This window comes from Impatiens glandulifera, chromosome 2 (genome assembly GCF_907164915.1).
Source record: "Impatiens glandulifera chromosome 2, dImpGla2.1, whole genome shotgun sequence".
NCBI lineage: Eukaryota > Viridiplantae > Streptophyta > Magnoliopsida > Ericales > Balsaminaceae > Impatiens > Impatiens glandulifera.
The window spans coordinates 57,762,778-57,776,528 of record NC_061863.1 but is presented as its reverse complement, the minus strand read 5'-3'; the positions used below and the strand labels follow the sequence as shown (position 1 = coordinate 57,776,528).

The 13,751-nt window shown below is 31.7% G+C and overlaps 2 protein-coding genes across 2 annotated transcripts; one reads left to right on the top strand and one right to left on the bottom strand.

Annotated features, from left to right (window-relative positions):
* The first annotated feature begins 4,039 nt into the window (after nt 1-4,039).
* LOC124925403 (serine/threonine-protein kinase Nek5-like) lies at nt 4,040-9,446 on the top strand. The gene is made up of 14 exons (XM_047465397.1): nt 4,040-4,462; nt 4,529-4,595; nt 4,689-4,754; nt 4,826-4,872; nt 4,968-5,013; nt 5,094-5,174; nt 5,265-5,307; nt 5,380-5,429; nt 5,551-5,632; nt 5,727-5,776; nt 6,074-6,147; nt 6,666-6,717; nt 6,800-7,417; nt 7,500-9,446. Exons 1-14 carry the CDS (start codon nt 4,365-4,367, stop codon nt 9,156-9,158), a joined length of 3,033 nt encoding a protein of 1,010 aa, XP_047321353.1. The 5' UTR covers nt 4,040-4,364; the 3' UTR covers nt 9,159-9,446.
* Nucleotides 9,447-10,084: 638 nt separating this feature from the next.
* On the bottom strand, nt 10,085-11,787 carry LOC124926725 (probable aspartyl protease At4g16563). Its single transcript, XM_047467006.1, has one exon. The coding sequence runs from the start codon at nt 11,619-11,621 to the stop codon at nt 10,182-10,184; it is 1,440 nt and encodes a 479-aa protein (XP_047322962.1). The 5' UTR covers nt 11,622-11,787; the 3' UTR covers nt 10,085-10,181.
* Nucleotides 11,788-13,751: the final 1,964 nt, after the last annotated feature.

The following is a 13,751-nucleotide window of genomic DNA, read 5'->3' as shown; positions in this document are numbered from 1 at the left end:
TGACAAATATAAATCTTTTTTATAAATGACATGTATATTAAAAATGATAAAAATCGTTTAAACACAAGAACAATAAAATATGAAATGAGAAAATAAAAAAATAATATAATACAACCACATTTCTAATATGTTTTCGAACTTTTAAAATTTCGAGAATAACGATTAACTCCCTGGTCGACTTAACGACTTTTCGGAACGAATATCAGAAAACGTCACAATAATATAATTATGAATGATATGCATCAGACGATGGCTACGATTTTTGAAAACTCGACGATTTATTTTCAAACCAGATTGTCCACTAGAAAATAATTGAGATAGTAACCCAAATATGAAAGTATGTCATATTAGTCGTATAAATCTAAAGTGCTTAACAACAGAGCCGGACCCGAGTTTTGGGCTGTCCCAGCCCCCGTTAGAAAAAAGCTCGATATTTTTTGTTACCCTAGGTCGAGTTAAAACATTTAATAAAAAAATGGTTTTTGGTGTGGTTTGAACCCATAACCAAAATAAAGGTTTTAAATTTTTTATCAAGTACCATTAGACTACAATATCTTATGTTCAAAATTGCAATATATTTAATTAAAATCTTACTATTTTTAATAAATGGGCTGCCCTAAGGAGTGGGCTACCCTAGCCCGAGGGCTTGCTAGGCTTACCCCAGGGTCGACCCTGCTTAACAATCACTCAACGATCATAGTAATACTCCACAAAAGACTCAAGATACTAATTATTCATCGACAATGTAAAAGTAAGTGAGTTTGTCAATTCAACATTCTCGTGACACATACGATAATGACTTACCATAATACAACATTTTTATTCACATATTATCCGTAAAATTTTCACCGTGAACAACGTTCCATTTATAACACTATTATATTGTACTGAATATTTGACTCTCAAAATTTCTCTAAACAAAAATCATATATGATCATTTTAACAAGTAAATTATAATAATATCACACATGAAAACTATCAATATATTGTCAGTGCATAACGTGTCTATAAGGATTATATAATTTTATATATAAGTTTTTAATAGTATTAGTAAATGAAGAGTCGGCTTTGACTTAAGAGATCAAGATGTCACTAGTTCGGTTTTATATAGAAGTGTTTTAAATGAAAATGTGGGTAGTTAAACTTATGACGGTTGTGAGGTGTCATGCTAGTTTTCCTTAATTGACAAAGTTATCATCATTTACAAATAAATTATTATTATTATTATTTTTATATAGTTATCACATTTCAGTCCCCCACCCAACCTCAATTTTCATTCTGTTTTGAAGTTAATATTTAGAGCTTGTTTAATGAAATATATTTTATGGGTTATATCATGTTATTTTAATAAACAGTTGTTTGATGATTTTTTTTTTAAAATTATTTTGGTGGAATTTATTGATAAAAATATTTTGTTTTCTCTTTAATATTTAAAGTTTTAATATTTCCTGACTCCAAAACTTTGGAGAGGACAATTGTGCTTTAAATTAAGTTTTTATATTTATATGTATAAATAAAGATAAATTTAATTCAGGAACAATTAATTTAATTATATTTAAGATAGGTTTGATATGATTTAATTCAGTTTATATATTTCGGTTTATTCAGTTAGAGTTTTAGAGGGGGAAATGTAGTAAGAAAATTACATTTAAATATAAAATATATTTAATTATAATTTTTTTCATTAATTTATTACACAAAATTACTCTAATAAATTATTATACAAACGTTAAACGCACCACTTATAATCTCAATTAAACACGTTCAAAGATAATGAGAGGTAATGAGTTTGAAACATGAAGGAGTGAAATTATATTTTAATAAAAGAAATATTATTAAATTAATTAATATATACATAATTATAAAATTTTCAAAATATCATATCATATATATAATTTTAAAGAATTGAAAGAAAAATTATGAGAATTTTGAAGGATAATGTCGTAAGTTTTTTTAAATTAAGAAATATTAGTCTGACATTTTATATATTTTTTTTATAAAAATGATTGTCTTCATTTGCTCACAATTATAATAGTATTTGGGCAAATTAATTCTCAAAAATAAAATAATTAATGTTCAATTTTTTATTTTACTAATTTGAGATTAGCTGTATGCAAAGACACATGGTTCCATATATTTATTATGCAGAAACATTACATGAGACCAAGCACAACACTATGGCTCTTCCTCTTCACTTTTTTTTTATTATATATTTTATTACATTTTAAATAACTACAATTTTAATGTTTTATACTTTGTTTTTAATCATTTTATCTTTGCTTATTTTATCCATTTATATATATATATATATATTACTTTTCTCTTTACTACACCATTTTTTTTATGAATATACTTGATTATGCATGTTGAATCATTTATTTTTTTAATAATTAAATATATTAAGTTAATAAATTGATAGTTTATAAGAATAATTCAGTGAGATATTAATTATTGTAATTATTTATTTATTTGATTCACAGTGTCTTTAATTGAACAAAAAGTTTATTTGATACACTATTAATAAATAATAATAATTTATTCATTAGAAAACAAATTCATCCAAAATCTACTCAATTTTACTTTTCTTTCATTTATATCCTCAAAATGAGATTAAAATAGCTTGATTAAGATAAATTTAGTTAATTTGTTTTGAAAAGTATTATCCATCAAAGGGTGGGGCAAGAAACGCAATGGGCCCATTATCCCCACAATAATGCAGACAGACGTTGAGAGCATTTGCTGTCAAAAGCTCCCGTTTTATTATTCATTTGCCTTGCCATTTGTCAATCAACTAATTGTTTACAAGAAAATAATATTAAATTTTATTTATAATAATATTTGTTCATTTAGAGATATAATATTTTAAAAATTGTGTTTATTGGTTCAAACCAAATTAAAAAAAAGTTTTTAGATGGGCCACTCAGCTTCTCACCGACTACCAATCATCACAACTTCCACTCCTATGTCTGTGGTTCATATTAAATCGGGCTATCAACAACAAATAACAAATGTCATGTCCTTCCGAAATAATTCATATTAAAGTCTCGAATTTAAATTTGATTGAAATCATTTTAATTTAATTAAAGTAGAAGTTAGTGGTGTTTAAATGTTATATTACATTTTCTAGTAAATAAATATTTGACTTATTTGATATTGATTTTATTTTTATTTATAATATTATATTTATTTATTTTCAATTCTACCATTACTTAATTATCAACTAAAATATTTAAATTATTTTATTTTTATAAAATTATATTATAATAATTTAACAAATAAAAAAATAACATAATTTTTATCAAACACTACAAATCCAAAATAACACCAAAAATAAATTAATTTATGTTTTTATTTCTTTTATATAAAAAAAACTTTATATCACATCTTAAGTTTTTTAATTATCTAGCTAACCACTCACCCATTAATTAAAATATAAAAATATTTTTTATTTTAATATTATAATAAAACACTAATTAAAAACCTAAATAAAATATTTTTTAAATAAAATAATTATAAAAAAAAAGACCTTTTTAAAGTTAAATTACAAAAATCTTAATATTGCTATATTTTAACAAGATAGGATTCCATTATTTGATAAAAAAAAAAACACAATGCGGATAAGTCAAGTGGTCAATGTGAAACTTGTTTGATCTTATTTATATTTTTATTTTAAATAAATAAAAATTCATACATGACATTATTATTTTTATAATAATTAAATTATTCAATTTATCAATTAAAATATCTTTAATTATTTTCATTAAATTTAAAAAATAAATCATAATAATTAATAGTACACAAATCTTAAATAATTGGTATTTTTAATCAATTAAATTTCTAAAAAACCCAACATCAAACAACTCAAGAGATCTAGCGACAAAAATCAGGCCTTGTTTGTCGGCGACACCATTCTCTCTCACGCACACACACAACATAGTCTGTCCACTCGCACTCCTACGGGCCTAACATCCGAGTTATCTCTTCCTCTTCTCTTTTAAGACAGTGATTAATAACCTAACCTACGTTTAATTATACATAAATTTCTGTACGAACTCTCTTTTACACATACAAGTGTGCGTGAGAGAGAAAGGGCGGCCAGGTGCATATTTTGATGCAGATTATCAGAGACGATAGAAACAACAACTGAAATCTGCTGTTTGTCAATTGATTTACAAACTGTAACGTACGACAAATACAGTTATATGGAAATGCTCGGAGGGGATCTTTCAGCAGAAATGGTATGAAAGCAATGGAGATGACTGCATTGTTGGATTCCATTTTCAAATTATTCCTTCAGAGCTTATAGTATTGGAGGAATTGGTACAAATATCTACTCTGGGTGTTCATTGGATCTGTAAGGAGAGATGGATTCGAGAATGGATCGGTATGAGATCATGGAGCAGATAGGTCGTGGGGCCTTTGGAGCGGCCATTCTTGTCAATCATAAGTTGGAGAAAAAGAAGTATGTCTTTTCTCCAAATATTTCACTTTGATTCTAGTACATTTCTGATTGTTAACAAAACTGTAGGTATGTCCTAAAGAAGATTCGTCTGGCTAGACAGACAGAACGTTGTAGGAGATCTGCTCATCAGGAGGTAAAATCAATATCCAAATCAAATTGATATTGCTGTGTGTATTAAATTCTAATGTGTTTCTGCAAAATGTTTGTTTTTGAAATTTGGCTTCAGATGGCTCTAATTGCGCGGATTAGACATCCTTACATTGTTGAATTTAAAGAAGCTTGGGTTGAAAAGGTTTGTTTTCTCTTCATTTTAATGAACCCCACTGATTGCTTTCATGCACTGAACTTCACTGCTTCTTGTAGGGTTGTTATGTATGCATTGTTACCGGATACTGTGAAGGTGGAGATATGTGAGTTTTGATAGACCCGGAAATTTTGATCTTTTACATAAACTTGTTCTGCAGTCTTTTAAGTTACATATTTTTTATGCTTGATTGGCTAACAGGGCTGAATTGATGAAAAAATCAAATGGCCAGTATTTCCCAGAAGAGGTATTTTGTGGTACATAATTGATCTGTGAGAGTTTTAAGAACATGTTCCTTAATGCATTACTTTATTTGTGCATTACCAGAAACTACTGAAGTGGTACACTCAACTGTTATTGGCGGTTGAATATTTGCATGCCAAATTCGTCTTACACCGCGACCTAAAAGTAAGATGTTTTTACTGATGAAACCTATTTTGATTACAGCTGATATTTTTTTAGATTAGTGTATAATGAAGTTTAACAACCATTTGACAGTGTTCCAACATCTTCCTTACAAAAGATCAAGATGTCCGTCTTGGTAAGTTCTTAGGTTTTTGAGTAACTCCATGAGAAAAATGGTTCATACTCTTATGTCTCTATTTTGTTACAGGGGATTTTGGACTTGCTAAAACTCTGAAGGCAGATGACTTGACTTCATCAGTATGTTTTCAGTACCAAAATATTAGTGTTGCCTAATCCTTTAAACATATCATTACATAGGGAAGATATATGCTGGTCATGCACCTCAAAGGTCACAATTCTTCCACTTATGTTTTACCAGGTAGTTGGAACTCCAAATTACATGTGCCCGGAACTGCTTGCTGATATTCCATATGGTTTCAAATCTGATATATGGTCCCTGGGTACGTATGATTCTTCTTTACACTCTTCATTGAGTGATAACTAGGATATTTTAGATTCCAATTTTATATGTGAAACCTTCCTTCTCGATCACAGGTTGCTGTATGTATGAGATGGCTGCTCATCGACCTGCATTTAAGGCATTTGTAAGATACCATTTCCAGTTCTCTCAGATGCAGTTTTCTCTTTGTTTGCACTTGGGCTTTTTGCGTAAGCCAAGCTATTCACATGAACCATTTCTACCACAAAGTCTTCTAAGCATTGCACATCATTCTCCTTCTTTTCCCCTTGTACCAAATGGAAACTTACTGAAAGCGTCTACTGGTGAAGCTTTTTCTCCCGGAGGCCTTTTTCAACCCAGAGCCAATTCTTTTTTACCTTTTTCCTGTCTAGTTGTTTTTTTTTGTATAAGAGCTAATGATAGTTCCATTCTTCCACTTCAGGATATGGCTGGATTGATAAGCAAGATAAACAGATCATCCTTCGGTCCATTACCTTCTTGTTATTCGCCCTCTTTGTAAGTCTTGCTGCTAATAATGTGGTTTTATATGATTATCGATTTCTAACTCTCCAGTTTCATACGGTTTATTGTGCATGATTAGTTTGAAACATCATGTTTGACCATTAAATATTGGTTAGCCCATGCAAACAATTTATGTTATGGCATACTACAGACTCTTATTCCTTTTTGTCAATGGAACTTTTGAAGCAGAATCCAAACAATCTTGGTCAATAGTAGGTTGGGTCCAAAGGAGATGTTGAGTCACATCTTGATATTTTTCTTCTTCGTTACTTTATGCGAAGGCTAAACTAGAAGAGACTGTCCAAGTTGTCATACTATATACAACACTTTAGTATGTTTAAGGCGGCTGCCTTGAGGAACATAATGAACTAAGACTAATTATTTGCAAATGAGATGCCTGTTCACTTCTTCAAACAAACAATATTCATGTGAATGCGTGCTGTTTCTATTTCCCAATCACAATTATCAGGTGTCTATTTGTAATCCCCTTTTTTGTTTTCCCCTTTTTTCAGGAAGGCGCTTATAAAAAACCTGTTAAGAAAGAACCCAGGACATCGGCCAAATGTAAGCATCTATAAAATTCTCCTTTTATTCTTTGAAAAGTATATTGATCAAGGCTTCATTATATGTATCGTCCTTTGAACAGGCATCAGATATCTTAAAGAATCCATATCTGCAGCCTTATGTCGAGCAATATCGATCTACTTTTGTTCCCCCTACTTCTTTTACCCCAGAGAAGCCTCTATCCATTGCTCGTGGCAGTCGAAAAAACATGGCTGAAAGCCAAGGGAGCAATAGTTCTTGTAGTGATAGAGAAAGCTTAGTTTCAATTGAGAAAAACAACCCATCAGCATTAAGTGTTGAAGACAAAGGTACTGATACAGATTTGGCTTCTATTGACGATGATGGTGACTGTGATCAGCTTCTCCTAACTGAAGAGCAGAATGGTTCTGATTTGTGTACTGACAAATCAGACGAACAAGACCAGAAACACTTCTATGTACGTAGATTTAATGCTGAATCTGGACGCCCTAAGATTATTAAAAGTATCATGATGGCTCTGAAGGCAGGAAAAACTAGGGAAAACAGTTCTCCATTGAGGGGTAGTCGTCTCAAGGCTGGAGGGGTTGGGAACCACAGAATGAACCTTGAACCCTCTCCTCAAGTTCCCAAACCTTGCATAGAGGCACCACCTTCTGCCCCTGCAAAGGCTGGCTCTGATTCTGTGAAGCGGATCCAGGGATCACATTCTCTCAAACATCAGGTATTGTAGTAAAAACATCCTTCTCCAAACTGTTAATTTAGTTTGTCAAGTTTTTGTTGATGAGAAATAGTCATACTTGCAGTTAGCTTTTGTTGACTCTTCTCCTAAGGTCAGACCAAGGCATGAAGGGACGCAACCACCCTCTGGTTCAGTAAGTCATGCAGCTGATGCTGGGCTTACTCTAAAGCCAAGGCAAAAAACACCACCTAGTCTGACCAGTCATCCGCCAATTCAAGGAAGGATGAAGCACATAGGTGTCAACTCTCCTAGTCATGTGAAGATTATTTCAGGTGAGTTGACAAAAATTGCTGGGTCCAATGGTCACATTGTATCAAAATCTCACAAAATCATTTCCGGAGTATCCAAAGGAATGCAAACAGACAGTAGCAACTCTGTTTCATCGTCCATGTCATTTCAAGCATTTGAGCTCTCTGATGATGCAACGGGTCCTTTTATTGCTGGAGGAGACGGCCATGACAGTCAATTACTTCCTCCTGATCTTGAGACAGCAATATCTCCTGAGATGGAAAACAGAAAATCAACCAGTTTTTACGATCCATCCCTGGTGAAAAATGAGATGCATGATGATAGTACTATTAGTAGAGAGACAGAGGGACATGATAGAATGTCTATGGCTAAGGAATCTGAAGCTCCTCAAATTATTGACCCTTGCTCAGAGAAACAAAACTTGGGAGATCATTTGGAGGTTGGAAGCCAGATTTTAATTGATATATCTGCTGCTGATAAGGGTGATGAAAATTCAAGGCGTAGCAGTAGTCAAGGGCAGTTGGAGGTCCCAAGACAGTGTTCAGAACAACAGTTGTCCGATTCCATAGGTCATCATCCAGAGGTTCCCTGCAAGAGTTCTGAAATAGGTTCGCCTGAATGCTGCATGCTTAACACTGGACCTATGGAAGTCTTAAATAATTCGTTGGAAAACATAATTGTTCATTCGAACAGCATTGGACCTGTGGAACCTCTAATCCCATCTGAAGGGGAAAGTGTAAAAAAGCCAGTCTTGACACCTCTTGACACAGCAACTTCCGACCTAGTGTCCCAGTTGAGCCTATTATCTACATCTTCTCAAGGTGACGATAAGTACACTGTGAAGGAACTATTATCATCAGTTGAAAACATTTCTTCTTCTTCCTCTTCTTCATCATCTGGCCACAATAGTAGTTTCGTGCCAAAAAGAGGCACTGTCATGCCATCTTCTGCTGCTGCTCATCTTCCACCAGCTTTTGATGACGTCATACATGTTATCAGGCATAGTAGCTTCCGAGTTGGTAATGAGCAGCAGATAATTACTGAAACCACAGACACAAGTGTGAATGTGGGGACAACACTGATAAATGCTGTGAGGGATGAAGGAATGATGGAGATTAAAAATGCAGAAAATGATGAGCAGTTGAGTATAGAACAACAACCACCTTCCACTTCATTGGAGAGCATAAAGGAGGAAGTTGGTGCAAAAGAAGAAGGTGATCATGAGACAAGGGTGGGGGGAAAGGAGGAGGCCTTAGATGTGTCATCGTTCAGACAGAGAGCAGAGGCACTTGAAGGACTACTAGAATTGTCTGCGGATTTGCTTCAGCATCACAAACTGGAAGAACTTGCAGTGGTGTTGAGACCATTTGGGAAAGATAACAAGGTATCCCCAAGGGAGACGGCTATATGGTTGGCCAGAAGTTTGAAAGGAATGATGCAATTTGATCACGACTCCACAACTCGCACTTCATAACTACTCATAAGTCCGGTATGTTTTCTTATTCCATTATGCCTGCACATTAATTATAAACAGTTATTAAGTTTACAAATATATTTGAGTGTTAAAAGGAAGTGGGAGGTGTCTTGGAATATTTAATTATTCTTTTTAATTATATATATATTCTGTTGTACATAGTGTTACATACAATACAGATTCAGTGAGATCACTACTACTGAGTAAGCTTTCATTAGCTAGTGAATACACTTATATTACTATATACAGTTGTGAATTGTGATTATTGAATTGATTATTATTATTGTCCTTGCTTTGAAATACCCAGCATATTTGATTTGGTTTTTATGGATATATGTACATTAATTGGTTTCATTTGAATTCAGATGACATTTTCCAAAAATAATTAAATCCAATGGAATAACATTTGAAAATATGATTTATCTAAAATTAATGTGACAGCCAGTGCCCGCATGATACTCTTCAAGAAGAACCACAGTGTTTCTGGTCCGAGTAACACAACATTTTCAGACATAGCAAAACCGACTTCGTGCCCAAAGAGATGCTTGATCTCAAGGAAAGTCTCGAGCCACCTCCTCATTGAAACTTGAATAGAAATGTTATCCTTCAACTCATTGATGTTTTTAACTCATTATTCGAGCACCCGACTGAGAAAGGGGACTAGAAATTACTCGTTGGCTAGACATGACCCACGATTCGGATAGTTTTTAGACGCATCAAATTAGGGAAAACAGAGGCCAAACTACCATCCCCGCATATTCGGCACCATTTCGTAAGAAGGTCTCTAGCCAGTGGCTAAGAATCAAGACCCACATTTTCCTTGACCAAATGGTTGCTGTTATAAGTTTTATTGCATTTTTGTTCTTACAAGTGGAACCAATAATATAAAATTAACAGTAAAAACAACTAATTGACAAAAGTAGAAATTGTATAAAGTTTATTATTAAGATAAATAATAATAAAATTCGTGTACAAGTCAATTAAAATGATATAGATTATCATTATATATTATATACTATGGATTCATTTGCATTTTTGTTTCATGAATCCAAACCTATCATTCCTCAAATCATACTCTACATAAAAATTCTGCATCTGAAAACTTCCCAATATTATCGCCGGTCCGCCGTCCCTCGACGGCGACTCAAGCTCTGAATCCGTCACCATCGCAAAACAAACGGCCTCCGAATTCCCGGCCAATACATAATAATTCTCCAGCGGCAAAACCATCTCCGACCCTCCCTTAAAATGCAGTCTCATCTCCGGCAAACTTATCTCTTTCTCACCTGAAACGTTAAAACACGGCCTCAATCCCACCGCCGATTCTACATACTCTGCTTTCGAATACTTCTTCACCTGATTCTCAAACGCACTCGCCACCAATTTGAAAACCGGGTTCGTCATATAAGTGAAAGTTGATCCTGAATCAACGATCGACCCGCCGTCCCCGTTTTCCCCAGTCAACAGATACTCATCCGGAATCTTCACCGTAGATCCACCCACTGTGATTTTACGAATGGGGAGATAGTAGTAAACAGAGAGCGCCTCTTTTCCGGGGACAATTGGGTTCTTTGCGAAACGAGTGTAGCTGACGCCGGCGGTTTTCCCGCCGGAATCCAACCCACTTTCTAATTGAAGCGGAGATGTCTGGCTTGATTCGTCGTATTTACGGGAGAGAAGACAGTAGGAGAATCTGTCTAATCCGAGTTGACTCGGTAACGAGGCTTTTCCTCGTCCGAAACCGGCGATTCCGGCGGGTTGTCTGGACGAGAAAACAGAGCATCCGACGAGGAAATTAGGGAATAGCCTGTTTCCAGGTAAATCGAGTGTTTCTAGCAATCCGAAGCCGCCGGTGGTTCCGGAGCCGTAGAAGATCATGTAAGGGGAACAGATCTGAGTGCAATTTGAGGAATCTGAATCGCAATCGGCACAATGAGTGACGTTTCGATGATGAAGCCATCCGCATTTTGGGTTCTGGCAGCCTAGAACTTTTGATGATGATGATAATTTGGGGTAGAATGGCGGGTTGGTTAGGCTTGATTTATCTCCTCCGGGGAATGTGCAGTTACGGCAGACGTAGCGTTTAGTGCAGGGAAACCATGAAAGATCACTGCCTGTATCCATAACGAATTGGATTGTTTGTGGTGGAGAACCGAAGCTGAGAGAGATGGAGTATCCGCCATAGGAGTGTGAAGAGAGGGAGGTTACGTCGTTGTTTCGGTGGTTTTTGAGATGATGGGCTCTGCTTAATGATTGGGAGACTAAAAAGGCGAGCTTTTGGTATGGGTAATGACCACTTCTTGTTGTTTTTGCAGATGGGTTGTTGTTGATTGAAGGGGGAGACAGTGAAAGAGGAATGGAAACGGAAAGTGGAAGAGAATAGGAAGGGGCGGCGAGGAGAAAGAGAAAGAAACAGAGAAGAAGGGATGATGAGGAAGAAGAAGAAGAAGAATGGGGATCCATGGATAGAAGAACATAGAGAGTGGAGGAAGTGAAGAATGGGGAGTTAAAAAGAAGAAGAAGAAGAAGGAATGGAAATGGAGAGTGGAGGCCAGCAAGACTGAAGCTGGAGCTGGAGCTTGAAGAAACACATCACGTGAGCACTAAAACAAGCTTGCCGTCATTCTCATTGACATCTAGCCGTTGCCACTGTTCCAATAATTTTATTTCTTTATTTTAGGATTTCAATATTTTATATCAATCTTATTTTTTTTAATTAAATTATATATAAAAAAAATATGTACTAATAATATATCTCATTCATTTATTTTATTATAAACTAGTTTAATTAAATTTATTAATTTTAATAAATTTTAATTGTGTAATAAATTTAATGAATAATATGCTGATCACAAACTTCCTGGAAGGGAGCAATGCTGACTTGGTCGGAATAAACTCAAAAATACTAAATGTTAGTCTTTTTATTAAAAAAGTTGAATCAAACTAGCTTATTATATCAAATCATTTAAATTACGAAATAAAAATAAAAGTAATTTTTATTTGCTTAATCGATGGATTGATTCATAACTTAAATAAGATATTTCTTTAAATCCAACTTATTTAAAAAAAAAAAAAAACATTGCCGTAAACAAACAAGCTCAAACATCCAATCCATAACAGAGGGGCAAGCCAAAAAAACTTTAATTAGTGATGATTAAATTAATTAAAATTGAAATGCTGGAGTCAGTCAGTCAGTCAGTTAATGAGGAGGTGGTTGCCGCACATTTAAGGAAACATCAATCCATAAATCATTTAATTTTCTCGGTGTTAGGACCACTCACTAATTTCTGTATAATCACCGTTTAATTTTATATTATTTTTACCTAAAATTCAATAATAATAATAATATTAAAAACTATCAAATAACCAACCTAAAAAAATATTAATATATTGATTTGACATATTTATAATTTTTTATCCAAACTTCATATATTATGGACTAGTTTCATTCAGTTTATTCTTATTATTAACGCCAGCTTATTCTCAGATTCGTTTATAGGCTATTTAATCGTTAAATTTGAATAGGTTTAATTTAGCTTATACGTTTAATTTATTTATTTATTTTATATTTATAATATTATTTAATAATTAATATTATATATAATAATATATATATATATATATATTAATTTAATTTTAAATATTAATAGATGATTTAAATTAAAAAATAATATATATTTCAAAATATTTAATTTTATGAATTTAAAATATGTCTCCTTCTAATGTCTATTTATAAAATATCAAAATAATTATTAATACATATGAAATTTAATATTATAACTGATTTAAATTAAATAATTAACTTAATTTTCTACTTTTCTAATAAAATAATAATAAGATTATTTCATAATACTATAGTAAAAATTTAATAAAACTATTAATTATTTTAATATATTTTTATTATAATCTTTTAATAAAATAGTAATTTAGTATTAAAAAATAATAAAAATATAATAAAATTTTAATGACAATGTTTTAGTTATAAATTACTATCTAATTTTTTTTATTAATTTGAATATTAAATATAATTATTTTTTTATTAAAATATATTAAAAATATATTTAACTAAATATTAATTTTTAAAATTAATAAAAATATGTTTCAAAAATTAAAATAAAATAAAAATTAATCTATATTTTATTAGGTATTTAAATATTTAAGTATATAGTATCTAATTAATAATTTTAAAATATTTATATAATTTTATATTTTATAAGATTTAATTTTGTTATATTATTTAGTTTAAAATATTAGTATATATGTAATATTATAAATTAAAATAATAAATATATAGAAATATAGTATTATTAATTTTTTATTTTTTTATATTATATTTAGGAAAATAATTAATAATTTTAAAACATTATTCAGTTATTTATAATTTTATGAGTTTTTCTTAACAACTTTTTGTATGATAAAATAGGTTATTTATTTATTTATTTATTTATAGTTTTTCGTCTTAATTTATTAAATTATTATAATTTTTTTAAAAAATTTTAATTCAGCTTTTTATTTAATAATATATATTTGAAATAATATAAATGTTTTTTAAAAAAATAATGATTTTAATCTACTACTCATTACATGATATAT